A 27,153-nucleotide genomic window follows, 5' to 3' on the forward strand; every position below is an offset into this window, starting at 1 on the left:
TGTCTGTGCCCTGGATTCTGAAAATGAGGTAATCTGTCTCCTTTCTCATTTAATAAATGTTTTTTTTTATTTTATTTTTTTGTTTTCTTGTATTTAATGCCTATTGTATGCTCACTAAATACCAAACCACATAAGGTTGCAAAGAAATTTAAGTACATTCTTTGCTCTTAGGTGATTTGCAGTCCAGTTGGAAGATAAAACACAAGTGAAACAACTGCAGGAACTTGAGGCAGGTTCCATATCCATTAGAAATCCTGAGCAAAAAAGGGAAGAGGGAGCTGAAGGGGTTGCCAAAGTACTGAGCTATATATAGTTAAGGGGTCTCAATATAATACTGTTTTTTTTTTTTTTTTAATTTTTATTTATTTATGATAGAGAGAGAGAGAGAGGCAGAGAGAGAGAGAGGCAGAGGGAGAAGCAGGCTCCATGAACCGGGAGCCTGATGTGGGATTCAATCCCGGGTCTCCAGGATTGCGCCCTGGGCCAAAGGCAGGCGCCAAACCGCTGCGCCACCCAGGGATCCCTATAATACTGTTTTGATTGAATGCTCCTGTTGCTTGTTTTTTTAAAGTAGGCTCTGAGCCCAGTGTGGGGCTTGAACTCACAACCCTGAGATCAGTAGTCACATGCTCGAGGCACCTGGGTGGCTCAGTAAGTTAAGCATCTACCTTCAGTTCAGGTCATGATCCTGGGGTCCTGGAATTGAACCCGCATCTGACTCCCTGCTCAGCAGAGAGTCTTGCTTCTCCCTCTGGCTCACCCCCTGCTTGTGTTTTCTCTTTCTCTCTCTCTCTCTCATAAATAAAGAAAAGGAAAGAAAAAAAAGTCACATGATCTACTACTGACTGAGCCAGCTAGGCACCCCTGCATGCTCCTGTTTAAAGAATGATATTGAGCACATTTCCTGTTTATGCTTATTATTGTGCTTTCATTTTACAAAAAAAGATTTTTATTTTATTTATTCATGAGAGACATAGAAGGAGAAGCAGGCTCCTCACAGAGTGCCTGATGTGAGACTCGATCCCTGGACCAGGATCACATCCTGAGCCAAAGGCAGACGCTCAACTTCTGAGCCATTCAGCCATCCCTGTGCTTTAATTTTTGTATTATCCTAGATCTAATGCTTTTGTGCAAAAAGAAAAGATTTTTTAAAAAATCACTAGATCACTTTTGGGTTTGGTAAAACTTTATAATGTCTATGTGTATATACTTAGCCAGGTACATACTGCAGTATGTCAAGCATACTGAGAACTTAAAAATGCTGATGATGGCAGCACTGTGAACCCTTCTATTATGGAATCTTCTGCTTAGGAGTTTATGCAATTAAAATTTTATTTTATTTTAAGAATTTTATTTATTTATTCATGAGAGACACACACACACAGAGAGAGAGAGAGAGGCAGAGACACAGGCAGAGGGAGAAGCAGGCTCCATGCAGGGAACCTGATGTGGGACTCGATCCCGTGTCTCCAGGATCACACCCCGGGCTTCCGGCAGCGCTAAACCGCTGCGCCACCGGGGCTGCCCTGCAATTAAAATTTTAAAGCTAGGTACAGGTGGGTGGCTCAGCTGAGCATCTGCCTTTGGGTCGGTCACGGTGTGATCCCGAAATCGGGGATCAAATCCCACATCGGGCTCCCTTGCAAGGAGCCTGCTTTTTCCTCTGCCTGCCTATGTCTCCCTCTCTCTTTGAGTCTCTCATGAATAAATAAGATCTTCAAAAAAAATTTTTTGGGGGGATGCCTAGGTGGCTCAGTGGTTGCGCGTCTGCCTTTGGCTCAGGGCGTAATCCCAGAATCCCAGGATTGAGTCCCACATCAGGCTTCCCGCATGGAGCCTACTTCTCCCTCTGCCGATGTCTCTGCCTCTCTATGTGTCTTTCATAAATAAATAAAATATTTTAAAAAAAAATTAAGCTAAATTCCTTAGGTATTCTAGACTTAAAAAAATGTGTTTCTCATGTTTGTTTCATGTACCTCCAGTGGATTATCATGGCTACTCCAGTTTGGGAAACATTCCATTTAGATAGTCTGGTTTTGTGATATGTATTTGTTTTTTGTTTGTTTGTTTTTTTAAGTTTTTATTTATTCATGAGAGACACAGAGAGGCCAAGACACAGGCAGAGGGAGAAGCAGGCTCCATGCAGGGAGCCCGACGTGGGACTCGATCTTGGGTCTCCAGGATCACACCCCAGGCCGAAGGCGGCGCTAAACCGCTGAGCCACCAGGGCTGCCCATTGTGATATGTATTGTTGAGGATTCATTTGACTACATATAATAAAGACCTGGAAATTACCATATTAAAGAAGACAGTCATTTATTTTTCACATAAAGGAGGGTAGAAGTGTAGGCAGTCTGTGACTGAGGTGGTGGCTCCCAAGAACAATTAGGATTCAGGCTCTACCTTTTATTTTTCCAATTCCAGAATGGCATTTATGTTTTTCATCCACACATCCACGTCCTCACATTCCAGGATGGCTCTTCAGAAAGTAGCCTTGGCTCCAGGTTTAAGCACCATGAAGGAGGAAAGGGACAAAGAAGGGCATGCGACTTCACTTTAAGGAAGACTTCTTGGAAGTCTCACAGGCATTGCTGATTACATCTCATAGGCTTGAACTTCGTACATATATATACCTATATATATGTATATGTATGTGTATATTTATATATATACCTATATATATGTATATGTATGTGTATATTTATATATTAGGTACATACATACCTAATGTAAGGGAAGCTGAGAAATGTAGTCTTTTAACTAGGCAGCAAAGTACACAGCTAAAAATTGAAGTGCTGTTCTAAAAGGGAACAGTAGGGGCAGCCCCAGTGGCTCAGCGGTTTAGTGCCTGCCTTTGGCCCAGGGCCTGATCCTGGAGACCAGGGATCGAGTCCCACGTCGGGCTTCCCGCATGGAGCCTGCTTCTCCCTCTGCCTGTGTCTCTGCCTCTCTCTCTGTGTGTGTCTCTCATGCATAAATAAATAAAATCTTTAAAAAAAAATAAAAGGGAATAGTAGGAATTGGAGTGGTTGACCATTAATTAGTCTCTGGCAAGTAGAAGGATGCTAGAATTCTTTTTTGGTAACAGCTTTATTGAAATACACTTCACATACCTTACAATCTACTCATTTAGAGTGTACTATTCAATGTCATGTATTTATACTATATAGTATGTTCATAGAGCTTTGGCTATGTATCCATCTTATGACAAATTTCACTACCGGTCTTTTTTTTTGTTTTTGAAGATTTTATTTATTTATTCATTCATTCATTCATGAGAGCATCTCATGACAATTTCATCATCCCAAAAAGAGGCTCAACTGTTCCCTTAGTGATCATTTCCTTTCTTCCCTCTTCCAACTCCCTTCTTTAGGCAATCACCAACCTACTTTCTCTGTCTGTATTTTCCTATTCTGGACATTTTACACACACACACACACACACACACACACACACTGTATTATTTTGTTTTTGTTTTTTTTAATGTGAAGCTGAACTCATGACCCTGAGATTAAGAGTCCTCATGCTCATCTGACTGAGCCAGCCAGATGTCTCTGGACATTCTATACAAATGGAGTCACTCAATATGTGGTTCTTTATGGTTAGCTTCTTTACATATGTAATGTTTCAAGTTTCATTCATACTGTAGTATGTATCAACACTTTTCTCTGTCCTGAATATTATTCCATTGCATGGATATATATGCCACATTTTATGCATTTATTATTTTTGGATGTTTGGTTTATTTCCACTTTTTGACTATGATGAATATTTTTTTTTTTTTAATTTTTATTTATTCACGATAGTCACAGAGAGAGAGAGAGAGAGGCAGAACACAGGCAGAGGGAGAAGCAGGCTCCATGCACCGGGAGCCCGATGTGGGATTCGATCCTGGGTCTCCAGGATCGCGCCCTGTGATGAATATTTTTTATTAAGATTTTATTTATTTAGGGATCCCTGGGTGGCGCAGCGGTTTGGCACCTGCCTTTGGCCCGGGGCGTGATCCTGGAGACCCGGGATCAAATCCCACGTCGGGCTCCCGGTACATGGAGCCTGCTTCTCCCTCTGCCTGTGTCTCTGCCTCTCTCTCTCTCTCTCTCTCTATCATAAATTAAAAAAAAAAAAAAAAAGATTTTATTTATTTAGAGAGTGTGCAAGCAGGGGGAGGGGCAGAGGGAGAGAATCTTCAAGTAGACTCCCTGCTGAGTGCTGAACCCAGCATGGGGCTTGATCTCTTGACCTGAGCTGAAACCAAGAGTTGGACTCTTACCTGAGTCACCAAGGTGTCCTGGCTGTGAATATTTCAGTGTTGCTGTGAACATTTGTGTATAAGTGTTTGTGTGGACATAGGTTTTCATCTTTCTCAGATGTATGTCTAGGAATGGAATTGCTAGGTCATATCCAGATCTCCCCCTCCCCCCCCTTTTTTAAAGATTTTACTGGAACGCCTGGGTGGCTCAGTGGCTGAGGGTCTCTGCCTTTGGCTCAGGGCATGGTCCCCAGGTCCTGGGATCGAGTCCCACATCAGGTTCCTCTCAGGGAGCCTGCTTCTCCCTCTGCCTATGTCTCTGCCTCTCTCTGTGTTTCTCTCATGAATAAATAAATAATCTTAAAAAAATAAATAATGATTTTATTTTAGGGAATGCATGAACATGGGAGAAGGAGTGGAAGGGGAGGCAGGGGGAAAGAATCTCAAGCATATTCCATGCTGAGTGTGGAGCCTGACATGGGGCTTGATCTCACCACCCTGAGATCCGGACCTGAGCTGAAACCAAGAATCAGATGTTTAATCAACAGAGTCACCCAGGCACCACCCCCAAATCAGCATCTTTATTGCAGTCTCATAAGAGACCCTGAGCCAGACCATCCATCTAAGCTGGGTTTTTTTGTTGTTGAGTTACCCTGAGTAAGGGTTCTTCATGTATTATAGATAGTATGTTATTTGCAAACATTTACTCCTGTTTGTCTGGTTGTTTTCTTATTTTCTTTTTTTGTTTTAAGTGGTCTCTCTCTGTACCCAACAAGGGGCTTGAACTCAGGACTCTTAGATCAAACCTTACGTGCTGAGCCAGCCACATGCCCTATGTCTTCTCATTTTCTTGATGGTATCTCTGGAAGTACAGAAGTTTTAAGTTTTTATGAAAGTCCAATTATCTGTTTTTTCCTCAGTTGCTAGTGATGAATATACTCTTGCACATGGACACAAAGGGGATGGCCAGAGGGAGAGAAGTTCTCAAGCAGACTCTGCTAAGCATGGAGCCTGATGTAGGGCTTGATCTTAGGACTCCTGGACCCTGAGACCACAATGCAAGCCAAAATCAAGAGTTAGGAACCCAACCAACTGTGCCACCCAGGCGCCTCCAATATATTCCTCCAATATTTTCCCTTAGGTTTTATTTTGTATTTATTTGTTTGACACAGAGCAAGAGGGTGAGCACAAGCACGGGGAGCAGCAGAGAGAGAGTGAGAAACAGACTCTCCACTGAGCAGGGAGCTCAAGGCTAAGGCAGACAGCCAACCAACTGAACCACCCAGGCACCTTGCCCCAAATGTATATATATATGTATTTTTAAAGATTGTATTCACTCATGAGAGACACAGAGAGAGGCAGACACATAGGCAGAGGGAGCAGCAGGCTCCCTATGGGGAGTCTCATGTGGGACTCGATCCCAGGACTCCAGGATCAGATCTGAGCCAAAGGCACAACCGCTGAGCCACCTAGGTGCCCCGCCCCAAATATATTCTTAAATATATTACTCACAGTGACCAAGAGGTGGAAGCTACCCAATGTCTATCAGTGGATCAGTGAGTAAACAATGTAGTATATACATATACAATGGAATATTATTCAACTTTAAAGAAGGAAGGAAATTCTGACGCACGCCATAACACCTATCAACCTTGAAGACATGCTGAGTAAAATAAGCCAATCCCAAAAGGACAAATGCTGCTTGGTTCTACTTCCTTCCAAATGAAGTAGGTAGTGGTAAAACTCAGAGATAGAAAGTAGAATGGTGGTTATCAGGGGTGAGTGGGTAGAAAGGGGGGATAGGGAGTTAAATATTTTATGATTTTAGATCTTATATTTGGGCTTATAATTCATCTTGATTTAACTTTTGTATATGATAGGGGCACCTGGGTGGCTCCAGTGGTTGAGTGTCTGCCTTTGGCTCAGGTCATGATCCCAGGGTACTGGGATCGAGTTCTGCATCAGGCTCCCTGCAGGGAGCCCTGCTTTTCCCTCAGCCTGTGTCTCTGCCTTTCTCTTGTGTGTGTCTCATGAATGAATATATTAAATCTAAAAAAAATTTTTTTTTAAAAATACAATATGAGGTGTGGCTTTCTAACTTCATTCTTTGTGTGGATCTCTTCAGCACCATTTGTTGAATAGAATGCCTTTCCTCCATCAGATTGTCTTGGCATCCTTGTTGAAAATCACTTGACCCGGGACGCCTGGGTGGCTCAGCGGTTGAGCGCCTGCTTTGGCCCAGGGCGTGATCCTGGAGTCCCGGGATTGAGTCCCACATCAGGCTTCCTGCATGCAGGGTTCCTGCTTCTTCCTCTGCCCTGTGTCTCTGCCTCTCTCTCTCTCTGTCTCTCATGAATAAATAAATAAAATCTTAAAAAAAAAGAAAGAAAGAAAGAAGAAAGAAAGGAAGGAAGGAAAGAAGGAAAGAAAGAAAGAAAAAAAAAAAAGAAAAGAAAAGAAAGAAAACCACTTGACCCTTAATGTGGGAGCATATTTCTAGACTCTCAGTTCTATTCCACTGATCTCTATGTCTGTCTTTATAACAGTGCAATAGTATCTTGATTACTATAGCTTTAAAACAGCCTTTTTTTTTTTTTTTTTAATCTTTCTTTCTTTGAGAGCACAAGTAGGGCAAGGAAGGGTAAATGGTGAGGGAGCAGACTCCTCACAGAGCAGGGTGCCCAACGTGGGGCTCCATCCCAGGACCCTGAGATCATGACTTGAGTTGAAGGCAGATGCCTAACCAGCTGAACCACCAGGCACTCCTACAGTAAGTTTTAAAATCAGGAAGCTTGAGTCCTACAACTTTGTTCTTTTTCACTATTGTTTTTACATTCTGAGTCCATTGAATTATCTTTGTGAATTTTCTAATCAGTTTGTCAATTTCTGTGAAGAAGCCTTCTGGTATTTTGATAGGGATTGTCTTGAATCTCTAGAATAATTTGGAAGATGTTGCCATTTAACAATATTGTCTTCCAGTCCAGAAACTTGAAATGTCTTCATTCATTATCTTCATAGATCTTTCATAGATCTATTATCTTCATAGTTCTTTCTCAACAGTGTTTTGGAGTTTTCAGGGTATATTTTATACTTTTGGTAAATTTATCCTTATTCTTTTTGAAGCCATTGAAAATGAAATTGTCTTTTTTTTTTTTTTTAAGATTTCATTTATTCATGAGAGACTTGCAGAGACAGCGATAAGCAGGCTCCCTGTGGGGAGCCTGACACATGACTCGATCCCCACCCCAGATCACAACCTGAGCCAAAGGCAGATGCTCAACCACTGAGCCACCCAAGCACCCCTGAAATTTTATCTTCTTAATTTCATTTTCTCTTTGTTCATTACTAGGTTATAGAAATACAGTTGTTTTTTGTATGTTCGTCTTGTATCCTACGGCCTTACTGAATTTGTGGTTTTTTTTAATAGATCCCTCCTTTTTTTTTTTTTTTTTTTTTTTTAGAGATTTTATTTATTTATTCATAAGAGACACAGAAAGAGAGAGAGTGAGTCAGAGACACAGGCAGAGGGAGAAGCAGGCTCCATGCAGAGAGCCCGATGTGGGACTTGATCCCGGGACTCCAGGATCATGCCCTGGGCTAAAGGCAGGCACCAAACCGCTGAGCCACCCAGGGATCCCCTGAATTTGTTTTAATAATGTTTAGTGGATTCCTTAGGATTTTCCATATATAAGGTCATATCATCTTCAAGTTAAGATAGTTTTACTTCTTCCTTTCCAATCTGGATGTCTTGTTTCATCACCTTGTTTAATTACTCTGGCTAGAGTCTCCAGTATCATGTTAGTTAGAAGTGGCAAGAGTGGCCACTCTTGTCTTGTTCCTGATCTTGAGGAAAAGCTTTGTCTTTTTACCATTAAGTATAAACATCTGTTTTGGGTGCTTGGATGGCACAGTTAAGCATTCTACTATAGGGTTGAGCTCAGGTGATGATCTCAGGATCCTGGGATCAAGCCCCACGTCAGGCTCCACACTCAGCGCGGAGTGCTTACTTATAGTATCGCCACCTGCCCCTCACTCCTATCCTATCCTATCCTATCCTATCCTATCCTATCCTATCCTATCCTATCATCTCTCAAATCTTAAAAAGAAATCAAGTTTAAATAGTGTAACTGTTAGTTGTGGAGTTTTGTTACGACCTTTTGATGTCAAGTGGAAAGCCGTACTAGCATTTTGTATTTGGGTGTGCTATACAGACTTGTGCCCCATGGTTAGAAAAGTGTGTGTCATAGCTTGAAGCTATTAATAGCTTATGCATTCTAGATAACACCTTTGTCTCATGTTTCAGCATGGCTGCCATCCGGAAGAAACTGGTGATTGTTGGTGATGGAGCCTGTGGTAAGACTTGTTTGCTCATCGTCTTTAGCAAGGACCAGTTCCCAGAGGTGTATGTACCCACAGTGTTTGAGAACTATGTGGCAGATATTGAAGTTGATGGAAAGCAGGTGAGTACACTTTTCGTAACAACTGGTTTCATTTTGTATCTTAGGCTGTTCATAGAGCCTGTAGAGAATTAGGTCTTTTTGTTTCTTCAGTATACAGTTTAATGATTACAGACGTGTTTGAATGAGAAATCCATTCTATTCTTGCCATCTTAACTTTATTAATTTTTAACTGCTATCATCTAGACTTTGCTAACGTTCCTACCTATTTTATATAGGGAAGCCCTAGTATATGTGCTCTTAACAGTTTTATATTTGAAATTTAGTTTGTTGCTAGATGGATAATACTAAAATGAACCTTTTTGTATGGGTGGGATTTTTTTTCCAGTTTTTTTCCTAATATTTCATTCAGCACTAAAATACGGGATTACTAGGTCAACAACAGGTCATTTTATGGGTCTCAAAGGGCTATACTGATCTACTCCACCAGCAATGTGACAGTTAAATAACATCCTCATATTTAATTTGTGTAAATGGTTTTTGACTTTAACATAAATAGGCTGCCACCTTTGCTTCAATTACCTGTCACTGGCAATGAGGATGGTGTTTCTTCATGTCTGTCCTGAAAATCCACTGGCAAGACTAGAGGAAAACTCTTCTGGAATTAGAGTTTATAGGTTTTTTATGTTCTGCTTTTTGTTGTGAAAATGTCTTATCCAGCTTCCTGTACATATTTTGAAGATGCATGAAATTCCCACTGCAGGTGGGTCAGCTGAAAAAGAAAACTAGAACAATGGGCTCTTCTCCAATAACTCAGTCCTCTCGGGCATTTGTTCATGTGTCTCATGCTGCTAGCACCTAATATATTGGCCCCCATAATTCCATGTCCTTTCATCCTTCTCATTTTTCTGCTTTACCTTACTATCCCTTTCTGTTCTAGTGCCTCAGTTTGTGGCACTGTGTTTGGAAAGCACATTAAGCCAGCTATTCAGAATTCTAGGGTCCCTGAAATAAAAATGCTTGGTAGTAAGTAAGTAACCTCCAAGTTGAGAGAGGGTACTGCCTCAGAATGTTCATTTAAGAGTATACAGTAACAGAGCCTAGGAAACCGTCAAAGATTCTAGGTGATTGTGTCCCAGGAACATACCTACCAAAAATGGAAAAGCCCATTCTAACAAGAGATAGGCCCAATACCCTGAACCATTCATTTATCAGCATATAGGGTTGGATGTGTCTCACTGAATACACATGAGGCATGAAGGGGCCAGGGCAGCGTGATTTGGCAGAGAGTAAATGTTCCAGTCTGTTGTGAGGATTGGGTATCAAAGTATTAGAAATACACATATCAAACTGATGGGGGGTGTGTGTGTGTGTGTATGATAGAAGTGCAGGTGGGCCTCGTGGAGGTTGTGAGTGATGCATCCTAGGGCAGAGTTTGAGGGTGGAAGAGATAATTAGCCATCAACTTTAAGGAAAAGATGTTACTTAGAAACTTTGAAATATGGGCTGTGAAAGTTCTAGGAGGAAAAAAAAAAAAAAAAGGGTATTCCAAATACTAGGAGAGCTTTGAGCACCATGGGGTCGCTAAGCAGAAGATGTTAAAATCCCATTCTGGTTGTGAGAAATCACAGGGCTGGCTGCAGTGCTGGAGAACATGGAGGGGGACCTCTGTCCAGAGCCCAGGCATTAGCTTGCCCTCCTACCACAGGAAGGTGAGCAGGTTTCCAGGTGTGAAGGGAGTACTTTACTATCTTAGTGATGCTTTCATTCACATTTTTTTGAGCAGAAAAGGCAGGTCCAGAGACCTTTCTTGTCCACTGAGACCTTGCCTAACACCTAGCCTGGTGTCTTTTCTTACCCACCAATTCAAATACCATTTTTTAAAATTTTTTATTTATTTATGATAGTCACACACAGAGAGAGGCAGAGACACAGGCAGAGGGAGAAGCAGGCTCCATGCACCGGGAGCCCGACGTGGGATTCAATCCCGGGTCTCCAGGATTGCGCCCTGGGCCAAAGGCAGGCGCCAAACCGCTGCGCCACCCAGGGATCCCACCATTTTTAAAAAAAATATTTTATTTATTTATTAGCAGAAGAACAGAGGGAAACAGAGAAGGAGGAGCAGACTCCCCATTGAGCAGGGAGCCCAATGTGGGGCTCTATCCCAGGACCTGGGACCATGACCTGAGCCAAAGGCAGATGCTTAGCTGACTGAGTTACCCAGGTTCCCCTCAAATAATCTTGTATCCATGTTTGCACATTGGGGCAAAATGATGAGAAAAACATAAGGAAAGGGTTATATTAGAATATATAGGGGAAAGTTACTCACGTCTAGTGTTTCTCTGTCATGTTTTGTATACTTGGTAGAATGTTGTTTATAGTTGATTTTCCTTGTTCATCTGCTTTTCTGTGTATAATGTTTATAATTAAATACTGTGCTTTTTACAAGATAAGTAATTTTTGACTCGATATTTTGAATTATGTACTTTATATACTGCTAGTATTTTGAGAAATTTCAACCTAAAACAATTTAAACACACCCTCTGCCTCAGGTTTGTTTTACTATTTTGGACTATTTGCCATATTCTGAAAGTGGGTAGGATTAACCTTGCATTCTTACGTTTATTTTTCCTATCACAGGTAGAGTTGGCTTTGTGGGATACAGCTGGGCAGGAAGATTATGATCGCTTGAGGCCTCTCTCCTATCCAGACACTGATGTTATACTGATGTGTTTCTCTATTGACAGCCCTGATAGCTTAGGTGAGTAGCCCTGCAGTCTGTTGTTTGTCACTGTGTGCCTGTCTGACACTGGTTTCTCAGGTCCTTTTTCATGCATCAACTGGTAAAAAGCAAAGATGAACTTCAGAGAAGGAGTCATCAGTGGCTGGAGTAGAGGCTTCGGACTATAGAGCCTAAGCCTTGGGTCACTTTTCAGCCTAGGTCTCCTATGGCTGCCATGGTCTCTACCTTGTAAAGTAGGTGGGTTATCAAATACAAAGCCATCTTTTGGACTAAGATATTGGAAAGGCTTTTTTGGGTGCTCACCTTTTTTTCAGTACTTCATATTGAGCCTGTTGCTTCCCGATATCAAGACTGGTGATTTGCTGTTTCCTGGTATTGTTTTTGTTTGTTGTTTAAAAGTTTATTTTTTTGAGACACAGAGACCACTCAGGGAGGGCAGAGGGAGAGAGAGAGAGAAGGAGACTCCACTGAGCATGGAGGTGGATACAGGGCTTGATTTCATGACCCTGAGATTATACCTGAGCTAAATCAAAGAGTTGGATGCTTAGCTAGCTAAGCCACCCCGTGCCCCTCCTGGTAATGTTTTTAAAGCCACATTTTAGCCCTTTTCTAAAGTATCTAGGCTAATAAGGAGAGACTTGAACTTGACCATTTCACTAGCTCAGTTGGTCACACATCTGAGAAGCCACTGTCCTTCAGAAAGAGACTGAATAACACTGACCTCACACTCTGCAGAACAAGGCACCGGGGCCTGAAACAGAACTTACTTTCAGTTTGTGCTGATAAGTTTGAAATGTCTCATGGTGGGCAGCCCCGGTGGCGCAGCGGTTTAGTGCTGCCTGCAGCCCGGGGTGTGATCCTGGAGACCCGGGATTGAGTCCCGCGTCGGGCTCCCTGCATGGAGCCTGCTTCTCTCTCTGCCTGTGTCTCTGCCTCTCTTTCCCTCTCTCTGAATAAATAAATAAATAAATCTTTAGAAAAAAAAAAAAAGGAGGAAATGTCTCATGGTGATGTGCTGTCTTTACAAGGTAGCAGTAAGGCCAAGAATATTGTTATCATTAACACAAACCATCTTGGAGGGCCTGCTGGTGATTTGGGCTTGTGCTGGCCAGTTATGGTTATGTGACCTTTTTTTTTTTTTTTCATGGTTATACTCATTTTAATGAAAATACTTGGGCACTCGCAAGAGTTTGAACCACTTTATCAAGGTTATGCAACCCAAGGAGTCAAGCTGAGACTGAGCTCTCTGTGCAGTGTCTCCCAGGACTGAGACAGAGCAAGTCCTCTCTGCCATTGGTTAACTTTGGTCATTTTCAACAGTTGTTTTAGTTCTGGGTTTTCAAACAAATCTGGCTTGCTTTGGGGGACTGTTGGAAGGCCCTAGAGGGTAGGACAGAGCTTCAGGTCACAGAAAAAACAGAGACATGTGATACCCTCCCTTCACACACACAACATAGATTATGTCTAAATCCTGTAGGAATGAGGAAGAACGTGTGCCCTCTATCTCATCATCCAAGGTATAATCCTCTAGGGACAGAAACATATTCGGAGCAAAATGTTACTTGTCTTCATGTCTCCTGGTCTCAAGGGAGGTCTTTAGCCGCCCCTCCCCCTTTTATTTAAAGTAGGCTGCCCAGTACAGGGCTTGAACCCAAAGCCCTGAGATCAAGACCTGAGCTGATTTCAAGAGTTGGATGCTTAACTGACTGAGCCACCCGGGTTCCCTTCTTTAGCTTTTGATTTCTCTTTACTAGCCATGAGTTGTTTCTTGATGGCCCTTCTCCCAGAAGGCAGGCCCTGGGGAGGAGAGCAGAGGTAGAAAGTAAAGAGGCAAAGAGAGATTGATCTCCTCTGAAATACAAACACACCTAGGGAGAGGGTCTGATGTTGGAGGATGCTCTGCCTTCCCTGGAGGTCCTTGCAAGAGTGTGATTGTTAGGTGGAGCTCCTTTGCTGAGCTAACTAGCTTGGCTTTGCCAAAGTACTTTTAAAAGTTCTATTGTTGAAGGTGCCTGAGTGGCTCAGTCGCTTAAGTGTCTACCTTCAGCTCAGATTATGGTCCAGGGTCCTGGCATTGAGCCCTGCATCAGGCTCCCTGCTCAGCGGGAAGCCTGCTTCTCCATCTCCCTCTGCCATTCCCCCTATGTATGCTCTCTGGCTTTTGCTATCTCTCTGTCAAATAAATGAAATCTTAAAGTTCTGTTGTCTTGGCTTGGATAGGGTGGGGCGAATCCCACCAGTAGTTGGCCGAAGTAAATAAAATGTGTTACGGGAACTCAAAATCTGGATCAAGAAAATAAAAAGCTATTGTCAATCTAATGTTATACTTTGGTTTTACTTGCTTGGATGTTAGACTATTGCCTTACCTCTAGGTATAGGATAACAATTTTGATCAGGAATCAGGATGTTGTGAAAGTTTCAGCCCTGCTGTCTGGACTGGCAGCTGGTCTAGAGTCTATAATACTAGTTTGAGACCTGGGGTAGCAAACTTACAAAAGACCGAATAGCAAATGTTTTAGGCTTTGTTGGCCATATATTCTAGTAAACTTTGCCACAACACTCAATTCCACTGTTGTATCACAAAAGCAGCCACAGAAAATATATAATGAATGAGTTTGTCTATGTTCTAGCAAATCCCCCCCCCCCTTTTTAAGATTTTATTTATTTTAGAGAGAGAGTTTGAGCGAGTCAGGGAAAGAGCAGAGGGGGAAGGAATGAGAATCTGAAGCTGACTCTGTGCTCAGCACAGAGCCTGACATGGGACTCAGTCTCACGATTGTGAGATCATGACCTGAGCCAAAACCAAGAGTTGGACTCTTAACAAACTGAGCCACCCAGTCTCCCCACTTACTTACTTACTTACTTATTTATTTATTTATTTGCACATGCAAGAGAGAAGATGAGGAGGAGGGGGAGAGGGACAAACAGACTTCTCACTGAGCAGGGAGCCTGACTCAAGGCTCTATCCCAGGACCCTGAAATCATGATCTGAGCTGAAGTCAGATGCTTAACCAACCAAGCTACCCAGGTGCTGACAAGATTTTATTTGTTGACCCCTGATCTAGATGATAAGGATTCCTTCTCCTGGTTTTCTGGAATTCCCAAAGGCCATCATACAACCCCACAGTAAATCCATGCAAGGTGCTATGCCCCAATGTGATCAGATTATTTTAGGGGTAGGAGAGATTATAGGTGATTGACATCACTGAATTTAAGAATAAAGTTTTGGGGCAACTGGCTGGCTCAGTCAGTAAAGCATGATACTCTTGCTCACACTGGGCATGAAGCCTACTTTAAAAAAAAAAAAAAAAAAAAATGGAGGGGATCCCTGGGTGGCTCAGCGGTTTGGCGCCTGCCTTTGGCCCAGGGCACAATCCTGGAGTCTCAGAATCAAGTCCCACGTCGGGCTCCCAGCATGGAGCCAGCTTCTCCCTCTGCCTCTCTCTCTCTATGTCTATCATAAACAAATAAAATCTTTAAAAAAAAATTATTCATGAAAGGAGGAGGCAACACAGAGGCAATTCATTTTAATTTTTGTGTCCTACACTCCCAAGGGATGGGGGACTATTGGGAGTAATAATTTCATATATTCAAATAATTATTGAGCGCCTATTTATGGAAGAAACTTCTAGATTGAGACAGAAGAGCAAATACAACAGTAAGTCCAAGAAACATAACAGTAGACCTGATAGCAAGAAATTTTACAGATAACATTCTCAGAAGTGGTTATGGGATGGGCCATGGTAGTATTCTGTTTCAGAGGATGACCATATAGGATGGTCAGCAACCTTGCTGAAAAGGTGACTTTTGGGAGAGACCTAAAGGAACTGAGAGAGGCCAAAACAGATACCCAACAAAAAAACCTTTCCAGGTAGGGAGAACAGCAGATGCAAAGTCACCAAGACAGGAAGAAGAAGGAATCTCAGTGTTGTAGCAGATCCCTGCCCAGGGATCCCTCTTTCCATATTCTAAGCAGTTCTTGCCTTTTGTTTTTTTTGTCTTGAAGTCAGAGAATAAACAGTTTACTTCTAAACTACAGCCTCAAATTACAAGCAGACTTTTTTTTTTTTTTAATTCATTCATGAGAGACAACGAGAAAGAGGCAGAGACACAGGCAGAGAGAGAAGCAGGCTCCTTGCAGGGAGCCTAATGTGGGACTGGATCCCGGGACCCCAGGATCACACCCAGCGTTCAACCGCTGAGCCACCCAGGTGTCCCAACAAGAAGACCATTTAAATGATTGTCATAGGGATACCTGGGTGGCGCAGCGGTTTAGCGCCTGCCTTTGGCCCAGGGCGCGATCCTAGAGACCCAGGATCGAATCCCACGTCGGGCTCCAGGTGCATGGAGCCTGCTTCTCCCTCTGCCTGTGTCTCTGCCTCTCTCTCTCTGTGTGTGACTATCATAAATAAATTTAAAAAAAATTTTTTTAAATAAATGATTGTCATATTAAGTACTTTGTATGCATTGATTCAAAATAGCCCTGTGTAAGGTAGGTAATACTGTTAACCTCATTTTGTAAAATCATGCCTGACACTGAGATGCCCAAGCCGTGGTTGTGGGAGGTTGAACCTGGCTACTTACACAACATGATTGATGTACATCCAACCTTTCTAAATTAGTACCATATTGGCAAGAAGTGTTTATCACTCATTTTTTAGAAGTCAGTCGAGCTGTTTGAAATACCGGTAACCTACACGATGGAGGTCATGTTAAAGGTCCATAAGCAAGGTGTAGAGAGAACATGGGGACCCTGGGCCAGCTGCAGCCCTAGAATGGAGACCCTTTCTGTAAGATATGCTCATAGTTACTAGCCAGCAGTGATGGAAATTGTCCATGAATACCTTCCCTCCTTGGGTCAGGTTGCATCATGTGGAGCCACCTTGTATTCTGGATCCTTTGTTCCTCCACAGCTTTAACTGGGCCCCACTTCACAGGAGCTGAGCTCCTTAGTGGGGACTGAGGAGAAGCTGGTGATTTTGTGCTTAATGGCAGGGGGTTAGATTTTGCCTTTTTTCTGTCGTTTTGAAACTAGTGATATTCTATCAAATGTCCAGCATACTTTAAAGTAGTTACCTTGCAGTTTAACTAGGGCTCTTGGACATTCTTCAAGATCAGAATTGTATGTAACAACAAATTTTGCTTCTTTCAGAAAACATCCCAGAAAAATGGACCCCAGAAGTCAAGCACTTCTGTCCCAACGTGCCCATCATCCTGGTTGGGAACAAGAAGGATCTTCGGAATGATGAGCACACAAGGCGGGAGCTAGCCAAGATGAAGCAGGCATGGTCTGGGGCAGGGTTCTGTTTTCCTGTAGCATTCTTAGACTCAGGGCCCAAAATTGGATGTTGAGGGGGCCCAGCAGAAACTCTCACAAGCCAGGTTATTTATTTATTTTTTAATATTTTATTTATTCATGAGAGAGACAGAGACCGAGAGAGGTAGAGACACAGGCAGAGGGAGAAGCAGGCTCCATGCAGGGAGCCTGATGTAGGACTCAATCCTGGGTCTCCAGGATCATGCCCTGGGCTGAAGACGGCGCTAAACCGCTGAGCCACCCGGGCTGCCCAAGCCAGGTTATTTAAAGAGTCCCAGAAGCCTCTCTTTCTCCATTTGTCCCTCATTCCCTGATGCCTGTTCAGAGCGTCCTTAAGATTCCCTACTTATCTGAGATGGGAACCTCTCCTGTGAGATAGCACTATGCCTCCAAGGATTGCCTGGCTGAGACAGCAGTAGTCAGTGCTCCAAATGCCCAAACTTTATCAGGCTCTGGATTTCCCTCTCCAGTTGTTACCCTGCTATAATGTGAGGCCAAGGATTAAATTGGTAGCAACCAAAGGATCAGGAAAGCTTGAGGACAAGGAGTCTAGAGAGAGCCCTGATGCCTTTATAAGTGATGATGAGGGCTTCCCCAGTGCAGGACAAGAGCCTTAATTAAGATATTCAGCCCAGGTTCTTCCACTGAAGTTTCTCTGTTTAAATGTCAAGGTCAGGATTTATTTCCTTCCATAGGCATTCAGTCCTCTCTGAAGCCAACAATTGGAAGACCCAAGTGCTTACTCTGGATTGACAGCTTGAATCATTTGCTCTTGATTTCCTCCTTAACCCGGCAGGGCTTCTCTGGCCTCTCCCTTCTGTCTACTTCTCAGAGAAGAGCCTGTTTGATAGGGATTTTATATTGGGGTAGGGAGGGTAAACTGCATATGAGTTTCATAAGACTCATCTGGGTCTGGCAGCTTTTAAAAGAAGTTTTTTAAGCTGAATTTTGAGTACTTTACACTTCATATATGTGACACTTAACTGAAAGTGCTTTTCTCTTTGCTAGGAGCCGGTGAAACCGGAAGAAGGCAGAGATATGGCAAACAGGATTGGTGCTTTTGGGTACATGGAGTGTTCAGCAAAGACCAAAGATGGAGTGAGGGAGGTTTTTGAAATGGCCACGAGAGCTGCTCTGCAAGCCAGACGTGGGAAGAAAAAATCTGGGTGCCTTGTCTTGTGAAACCCTGCTGCAAGCACAGCCCTCATGCGGTTAATTTTGAAGTGCTGTTTATTAATCTTAGTGTATGATTACTGGCCTTTTTCATTTATCTATAATTTACCTAAGATTACAAATCAAAAGTCATCTTGCTACCAGTATTTAGAAGCCAACCATGATTATTAATGATGTCCAACCCACCTGACCACCGAGGTCCTCCTGACACCGCTCTAACAGCCCTCCTCTGCACTCCCACCTGACACACCAGGCGCTAATTCAAGGAATTTCTTAACTTCTTGCTTCTTTCTAGAAAGAGAAACAGTTGGTAACTTTTGTGAATTAGGCTGTAACTACTTTATAACTAACATGTCCTGCCTGTCATCTGTCAGCTGCAAGGTACTCTGGTGAGTCCCTACTTCAGAGCTTTACTCCTTAACAGATTGTATTGGCATAGCTCTGTGATGGTCATCCAGTTTTTTGAAAATGTGCTTATCCAGAAAGGCTCAAGTCCATGCAGCTGTGGCAGAGTTACAGTTCTGTGGTTTCATGTTAGTTACCTTATAGTTACTGTGTAATTAGTGCCACTTAATGTATGTTACCAAAAAATAAATCTATCTACCCCAGACTAGATGTAGTATTTTTTGTATAATTGGATTTCCTAATACTGATATTTGTCATCCCTGCAGAAAGTGTATTGGTTTTTTTAAAAAAGAAAGTGTATTTGAAAATAAAGTCAGATGGAAAATTCATTTTTAAAATTCCCGTTTTGTCAGTTTCTCTGATAAAAGATGGCCTGTTTCTCCTGTTTTCAACGCCACATATCCCAGTACCCTTCCCCAGAGCTGGGCTAAATAAATAAGAATTTGGTTTCATGCCTGAGACACTCAGACACTTCAAAAGGTGGCATAACCTCTCACCTGGACTGCAGGGTCTGGCTCTAGTTCACAGTGCTCTTTTTCCTCACTGTATCCAGGTTCCCTACCAGAGAAGCCACCAGTTCTCTTGGGTGGCACTCAGTTTCTTCTCTCCAGCTGACTAAACTTTTTTTCTGTACCAGTTAATTTTTCCAACTACTAATAGAATAAAGGCAGTTTTCTAAACTTCCTGTATCCTGGTGTTTGTGTTGCTCTCTCCAGGGTTGGGAGTGGGAGGATATATATGTCTAGCCTAGACGATTTGAATGTGAAATATCAGCTTGCCCCCCACTCTGACCCCTCAATTTGGCACTAACCTGTCTCCTAAGGAGGTGGAAATGCTTTTTTCTGTGTCACATTCAAGTTCACAGTAGCCTAGTGCGGGGAATGCAGTGTACCAGGGAGACATGTCGGGCACTCCCAACAGTCATTGCTCTAGAGGAATCTCAGGAGTGTGACATTTTTCGCTTTCTAACCATTTTTAGTCTTTTACTTATAGGTCTGAGCCTCAGGTTGTTGATAGGTATGAAGGATGGTCTCAAATCTGCCCATCCACTCCACAAGGCAGGGAGGGGCTGGGACTCAGTGGCTCCTTTGGAAAGCCAGTGTTAAGGACAGTGCCATATTGGAGATACAGGAGAAAGGAGACCAGAGCCCTAGATAAGAACACACTCCAGGCAGCCTCAGAAAGCAGGGAAATGAGTTATAGCTGCATTTTGGAGTTTGATCCCTGGCTGCCCCTGGCATTGCCCACTTTCCTCCAACAACCTTCCTAGGGCTACAGGGCCTCATCGCTGAACTCGCCTGGGCAGCTACTGCCAACTGCACCACCACCACAAGTCACAACTCGCTCTGTGCACCTGACAAGTAGGGCACAGACTGCAAGGGGAGTAATATGGCTTGGCCTGGGAGGGTTCGTGAACAGGAACCGCTCCTCGTGCTGTTGCTGCCCAGTTCCCTTGGGTCCTGCTTCATCCCTTAACTAAAAACCTTTGAGAAGGAATCGGAGCCCTCTTGGGCCTGTTCCCTGGTCGAGGTAATTTTCGCCGCCACCGCTGCGCTGCCTAGACCGAATCTGCTGTGCCTGCGGCTCCGCACCGCCTGGGCGGTGCCCGCATCCGGCCAGGGCGCACCCTCCCACCCGGCTGGAGGGAGGGCGGAGGCCGGATGAGGCGGGGCCGTGGGGGCGGAGCGCCCGGAAAAGTGCCTGCGCCACGTGATCCCACAATCTTCGCGGTCTCCCGCCGCAGCTGGGCACTCCTTGGGTAGCCAGTCATGTGCGCGGCTGCCCTTGCCGCAGCTGCCGTGGCGGCGGCCCCGCGCTCCGTGTACGCCTTCTCAGCGCGTCCGCTGGCCGGCGGGGAACCTATGAGCCTGGGTTCCCTGCGGGGCAAGGTGCTGCTCATCGAGAATGTGGCGTCGCTCTGAGGCACAACGGTCCGGGACTACACCCAGATGAACGAGCTGCAGCGGCGCCTCGGACCCCGGGGCCTGGTTGTGCTCGGCTTCCCGTGCAACCAGTTCGGGCATCAGGTACGCGGCGAGGGGCAGAGTGGGGTGGGCTTGCGCCTGGGGTTGGGAGCGGCGGCGAGACGGCCGCCGGGCAGGAGAGCCGCAGACCCTGGCTGCAGAGAGACGGGCTGCTGGCGCTCGTCCCAGCTCGTCTCGGGTCTGCCTAGGGGTTGTACAGGAAAGGCAAGAGCTTGATGACTCATCGAGAAACCTCTCGTTTGCGGTTCGAACGTTTCCCCTCCCCTTGCGGGCCCGGATTCCAGTTTCTCTTCCCTCCCGCAGGAAAACGCTAAGAACGAAGAGATCCTGAATTCCCTCAAGTACGTTCGACCTGGCGGCGGGTTCGAGCCCAACTTCACGCTTTTTGAGAAGTGCGAGGTGAACGGCGCGCAGGCGCACCCCCTCTTCGCCTTCCTGCGGGAGTCTCTGCCTGCCCCCAGTGACGACACCACTGCGCTAATGACCGACCCCAAGTTCATCACCTGGTCCCCGGTGTGCCGCAACGACGTTGCCTGGAACTTTGAGAAGTTCCTAGTGGGCCCAGATGGTGTGCCTGTGCGCAGGTATAGCCGCCGCTTCCCAACCATCGATATCGAGCCTGACATCGAAGCCTTGCTGTCCCAGGGGCCCAGCTGTGCCTAGGCAACCCTCCTTTCCCTGCTGCTTGGCAGTCACAGCGCTGCCCTCTGGGGATTTCATCCATGATGGTGTTTCCTTGAAATCTGCATGGAGGAACGCCTGATTTCCAGGAAAGTCCCCTGAGCTGGGCTTGGGCTCTTCTTGTCCATCCCAGAACCCCCTCCCTAACTAGGCTCCTCACTAATAAAGTGTTGGCCGTCAGCAGAATTGTGTGTTTGTCTTGGTCAGTTGGGGACACCTTCCTTAGTAACCTGTCACAGGGCTGTGAGCTTAAGTCCCTGCCCCTTGGCCTTTGTTTTAGCCAAGCCTGAACTTCCTGTGCTTTTGTTTTCGGTGTGTGGAAAGCCTAACTCCTGTCCTAGTGTTTTTCCCTCTGCCAGGATATTCAGTAGGGCCATCCCAAGGCCCTCTTACAAAAGAAAGTCCTGATTCCAAAAAGAGGAAGACAAGTCAAGGGCTAACTATCTAATCACAGCAGTAGGCCTCCTTTCCAAATATTTGCTAGGCATGAAACAATATTCACAAAAAAATAACACCATGAGTTCTCATTCAGAGTATGGCTTCTCCAAGTGCCAGGCCCACATGTTTTACACAATTGTAAGTCCATGCAATTTTACAGTTTGTTTTCCATTACTTGTTAGATCATTGCATGTTGCTACCCAGGTTTACTTAGTCTGCTCTGGTGCTGCCCATACTGGTTGTTGCCTCTCATGTATTCAGAGTGAGAAGGGTATCAACTGGCCCTTCTGAACATGCCCTGCATGGCACTTAGCAATTGGAATTGGACGATTAGGCTCAGGGTAGGGGCTTATCTTGGGGGCCAGCTGCTGTTTCTCAGGTGTGGTTTGGGTCTAACCTCTCCTCTTGGTTCTGCTGCCAATCTTTTGAGACAGACCTGGGGCCACTTCCTATCACAGTCCAGGGGACTCTTCAGCTTGGATGCAGCTTCTGCTTGGGCAGACAAGGATGCAGAAACACGTTAGCAGTGTCACCCAGTCCAGAATGTGGGCTCATCATTCAGTCCTAGACCATGTATTTTGTTGGCTGCCAGGAATGCAGTGCTCAGAAAGGCAGAAAGGATATATAACATATAAAGCTTGTGTAGTTCTGAGGTAGTCCAGTGTACTTTGAGAATAAGAGAGCCTGGCTTACTAGGGAGGAGCATGCTTCCCTCCTGGAGGAAACAGCAGTGAAGCTGAAGAAAAGTCAAGAAGCAGCTGAGGAATGAACTGATGGAGGATGGACAGGCAAGGAGTATGGTGTGCAAGGGTCTGAAGTGGGAAGGGGCATCACTGACTGAATTGGACAACACAAGGACAAGCAGGTTTGGGGAGAAGAGTATGTGTTCAGATTCAGACATCTTGCATGAGACATCCAGGTGGAATATCTGGAGCAAGTAGTTAGGCTCAGAGAAGGAGTAGGGGTTTGAGACAAAGGCCTAGCAAAGGGGACAATAAGTAGCCATTGCAGGGTATGAGATCATCTGGGGGAGTGGCAAGAAATAAGTAGGGGTGGGGGGCAGGGAGGCCCAAGGCCTATTAATTCACTGTAACAGGCACAATGGGAAGAACAAGAATGGAGCCAGGCGTAAGAAGGGATATTTCATAACAGTTGCTGGGGCAAGTGCTTGTGGATTGAACGTTCCTCAGCAAGTAGAGTTTCAAGGGGACAGATGGAGCTGAAGCCAGATAACCAAGTGTCCAAGATGTGTCAGGTCCTGATCTACAATTGAGATATAGAGCCCCCAACAATCACCAAGTTACTTTTTTTTTTTTTTAAGATTTTATTTATTCATCAGAGACACAGGCAGAGGGAGAAGCAGCAGGGAACCCCACATGGGACTTGATCCTGGGACTCCAGGATCACGCCCTGGGCCGAAGGCAGACGCAAAACTGCTGAACTACTCAGGTGTCCCATCAAAGTATTTGTTAAAACTTCTGTTCCACTGCCCACATCCAGACACTGCTTTGGAAAGTCTGGGAACTTAGGTTCCTACTCAGCTACCTACCAGCTGAACCTGAGTATAGACTCTGGTCCAACTCTTTCCCTTTCCTGTAAAGGGTCAGTGGGGCCCAACCACATTCTCTGGTTAGGCTCCTAGATGGGAAACCGGGGCTTTCCAAACTAACTTCAACCTCTTCCCGCCCAAGCTGCCTGGTGACTCACTCTTACCTACTTTTTTTTCTCTCTCAGTTTCATGCCTTGGGTTGCCAAAGAAAGGAACTTATATGAGTTCCCAATGTGGCTGCCCCTGGCTGGCATATCCTCCTAAGACTTCAAGCTGCCTGCTTCCCTTGACTTAAAGTCCTTTCCAACTCTCTCTTCTTCAGGAAGAATCAGAATAAAGCCAGTTAAAGCTGCCTCTTCCTCCCCAAGAAACTGGGATTCTTCCCCCAAAACATATAAACACACACTCCTACCGACATTCTTTATCATTCAACCATGAAACCACCACTGGCTCTGACCTGCACCCACGACACCCCATCGTGAATCAGCAGTTCAAATGAACAAGTAAAAGTGAAGGAATCCCAATGAGCCTGCCTGAGGTCCAAGTGTGTAGTTAAAGTGGCTGCAGGACATTGCTTGATTCGGGAGTAGGCAACACCATTTAGGCCACAGGCTTTTTTTTTTTTTTTTTTTTTAAGATTTTATTTATTTATTCATGGGAGACAGAGAGAGAGAGAGGCAGAGACACAGAGAGAGAAACAGGCTCCATGCAGGGAGCCGGACATGGGACTCGATCCTAGGACTCCAGGATCAAGCCCTGGGCCAAAGGGTGGCGCTAAACTGCTGAGCCTCCTGGACTGCCCTGCCACAGGCTTTCTGAGAAGAGAATGACCCATTGTTAGGTTCAGAAGCTTTCATTTTTGCAGTTCTTCCAGAAATACTGGGTTTTCTTTTTGTTGTTGTTGTTGTTAAGATTTTTATTTATTGGGCAGCCTGGATGGCTCAACAGTTTAGTGGTGCCTTCAGCCCAGGGCCTGATCCTGGAGACCTGGGATGGAGTCCCATGTCGGGCTCCCTGCATGGAGCCTGCTTCTCCCTCTGCCTGTGTCTCTGCCTCTCTTTCTCTCTGTGTCTCTCATGAATAAAAAGTAAAATCTTTATTTTTTATTTATTTATTTTTTATTTATTTATGATAGGCACACAGTGAGAGAGAGAGAGGCAGAGACACAGGCAGAGGGAGAAGCAGGCTCCATGCACCGGGAGCCTGACGTGGGATTCGATCCCGGGTCTCCAGGATCGCACCCTGGGCCAAAGGCAGGCGCTAAACCGCTGCGCCACCCAGGGATCCCTTTTTTTTTTTTTTTTTTTTTGTAATTTTTTTTAAAATTTATTTATGATAGTCACACAGAGAGAGAGAGAGGCAGAGACATAGGCAGGGGGAGAAGCAGGCTCCATGCACCAGGAGCCTGACGTGGGATTCGATCCCGGGTCTCCAGGATCGCGCCCTGGGCCAAAGGCAAGCGCTAAACCGCTGCACCACCCAGGGATCCCAAAAGTAAAATCTTTAAAAAAATTTTTTATTTATTCATGAGAGACACACATAGAGAGGCAGAGTCATAGGCAGAGGGAGAAGCAGGCTCCCTTGGGGAGCCTGATACAGAACTTGATTCCAGGATTCTGGGATCAGAACTGAGCCAAAGGCAGACGCTCAACCACTGAGCTACCCAGGCGTCCTTGTTTTTGTTTTTAAAGCATCAAATATAAAATTACATAGAAGTACATCAAATCACCACGATGTACACTTTATATATTTTACAATTTTATTGGCCAATTAAATCTCAATAAAACTGAAAAAATATCTGATAAAATTCAGATACATTTTTCACATTTAGCTCTTTATCAGATGACTTCCTGATTCTGTCTCAATGTAGTTCCACAAACAACATTTAAAACTAGCTTAGGGATCCCTGGGTGGTGCAGCGGCTTGGCGCCTGCCTTTGGCCCAGGGCGTGATCCTGGAGACCCGGGATCGAATCCCATGTTGGGCTCCCTGCATGGAGCCTGCTTCTCCCTCTGCCTGTGTCTGCCTCTCTCTCTATCATGAATAAATAAAATCTTTAAAAATAAATAAATAAATAAATAAATAAATAAATAAATAAATAAATAAATAAAAAAAACTAGCTTATTGGGGCAGCCCGGGTGGCTCAGTGGTTTAGTGCTGCCTTCGGCCCAGGGTGTGGTCCTAAAGACCTGGGATCAAGTCCCGTGTCAGGCTCCCAGCGTGGAGCCTGCTTCTCCCTCTGTGTCTCTCTCTCTCTCTCTCTCATGAATAAATAAGTAAAATCTTCAAAAAAATAATAAAATTTAAAAACTAGCCTATTAAAAAAAATTAAAATAGGGGTGCCTGGGTGGCTCAGCAAGTTAAGCATCTGACTTGGCTCAGGTTATGATCTCAGGGTCCTGGGATTGAGCCTCACATCTGGTTCCACACTCACAGGGAGTCTGCTTCTCTCTTCTCTCCCTCTCCTTCATGTTCTCTCTGTTGGCAGATTTCTGTTATTTTACAATCAACAAATCACACATGGAGGTATGACATGGCTGGGATGGTACTAAAATAAAGCCCAGCTCCAGCTGGTCACACAAGTTATCAGACACATGCTTTGCATCAGGCTCTGCTGGAGTGGGAGCTGGGAGCACAAATAATAGAAGTTCTTGCCTGAGGAGTAAGGGCTTGTGGAACCCGACCCTAACCCTGGAAGAACTAGAGAAGCAAACTCTAAGCCCCAACATCCTTAGTTTTGACCTTCCTAAGGACAAATCAACTCTAGATTTTTTTTTTAAGATTTTATTTATTTATTCATGAGAGACACACAGAGAGGGAGAGAGGCAGAGACACAGGCAGAGGAAGAAGCAGGCTCCATACAGGGAGCCTGGCGCAGGACTCAATCCCAGGTCTGCAGGATCACGCCCTGCCGAAGGCGGTGCTAAACCGCTAAGCCACTGGGGCTGCCCTAAAATCTTTTTTAAAAAATGAAATGTACTTCTAGAAACTTTTACTTTTTCATAGTCCCCTGGTCAGGTTAAAGGAGCACAGACAAGAAGAAAACAAAAATATCCCCTGAAGAGACCTGTAATCAAAAGCTCCCCAATATTTGTGAACACTGCCATGTGTACTCTGTCATTGCTGACCAAGTATGGACCAATGCTGACTTGGGAGGGCCAACTCCAGTTAGGTGTAGAGCAAGCCACAGTGCCAGCAAGGCAAGAACTTTATGATTTGGAACCAAATAAAGCTTAACATTCACACACCCAGACATTACAAACTCTCAATTAGGTCATCACAGTTCAAGATCAAGCAGTACATGACAAATAAGTCAAACCTGTTCCCTCTAGCTCTCTTCCTGCTTTCCTTCCTGTTCTTGTGGCCCAAGCTGCCATGGCAATGGGTGGGGTGTTCAGTTCTGAGGTTTGGCTGTGAGGCCAAGTGAGTATCCTACTAGGCCTACACCTTTCCTAGGCTAAAAGGCCCAAAGAGGACATGGCCCCAGTGCCAAAGTGTCTCCTGACCTGAATCATTCATTTCTTCCATAATACACAGGTCACCCACAACAACAGGAACACACGGGCAGATGTTCATTGTTTCTAATTCTCAATCTTTAACATTTTAATCAAACTCACTAGGGACGCCTGGGTGGCTAAGTGGTTGGGCATCTGCCTTGAGCTCAGGGCGTGATCCTGGGATCCGAGATCAAGCTCCACGTCGGGCTCCCTTCGAGGAGCCTGCTTCTCCCCCTACCTGTGTCTCTGCCTCTCTCTCTGTATCTCTCATGAATAAATGAATAAATCTTTAAAAAAAAAAAACTCACTAAAAGCGTTTTATTTTTAATTAATTTTTTTTAAAGTTTTATTTATTTATTCATGAGAGACAGAGAGAGAGAGAGAGAGAGAGAGAGGCAGAGACACAGGCAGAGAGAGAGAGAAGCAGGTTCCACGCAGGGAGCCTGATCTGGAACTTGATCCCGGGACTCCAGGATCACGCCCTGGGCCGAAGGCAGGCGCTAAACCGCTGAGCCACCCAGGGATCCCCTTAATTAATTTATTTATTTATTTTATTTTTTATTTTTTTTATGATAGTCACACAGAGAGAGAGAGAGAGAGAGAGAGGCAGAGACATAGGCAGAGGGAGAAGCAGGCTCCATGCACCGGGAGCCCTACGTGGGATTCGATCCTGGGTCTCCAGGATCGGGCCCTGGGCCAAAGGCAGGCGCCAAACCGCT

The 27,153-nt window shown here is 44.8% G+C and overlaps 2 protein-coding genes across 4 annotated transcripts in view; both read left to right on the forward strand.

The window, feature by feature from the left end:
• The window catches only part of RHOA (ras homolog family member A), a 63,586-nt gene extending 44,613 nt beyond the window's left edge, over positions 1 to 18,973 (forward strand). For all 3 annotated transcript variants that reach the window (XM_072786203.1, XM_072786204.1, XM_072786202.1), the window contains 4 exons: positions 8,553 to 8,709; positions 11,287 to 11,407; positions 16,542 to 16,672; positions 17,715 to 18,973. In XM_072786203.1, the coding sequence (XP_072642304.1) occupies positions 8,554 to 8,709; positions 11,287 to 11,407; positions 16,542 to 16,672; positions 17,715 to 17,888 (582 nt within the window). In that variant the 5' untranslated portion in view covers position 8,553 and the 3' untranslated portion in view covers positions 17,889 to 18,973. The remainder of the gene's footprint in view (positions 1 to 8,552; positions 8,710 to 11,286; positions 11,408 to 16,541; positions 16,673 to 17,714) is intronic.
• A 968-nt stretch (positions 18,974 to 19,941) lies between these two features.
• On the forward strand, positions 19,942 to 21,136 carry GPX1 (glutathione peroxidase 1). Its single transcript, XM_072786201.1, has 2 exons — positions 19,942 to 20,311; positions 20,573 to 21,136. Exons 1-2 carry the CDS (start codon positions 20,054 to 20,056, stop codon positions 20,930 to 20,932), a joined length of 618 nt encoding a protein of 205 aa, XP_072642302.1. The 5' UTR covers positions 19,942 to 20,053; the 3' UTR covers positions 20,933 to 21,136.
• Positions 21,137 to 27,153: the final 6,017 nt, after the last annotated feature.

Source organism: Canis lupus, chromosome 19 (genome assembly GCF_048164855.1).
Source record: "Canis lupus baileyi chromosome 19, mCanLup2.hap1, whole genome shotgun sequence".
NCBI classification, from domain to species: domain Eukaryota; kingdom Metazoa; phylum Chordata; class Mammalia; order Carnivora; family Canidae; genus Canis; species Canis lupus.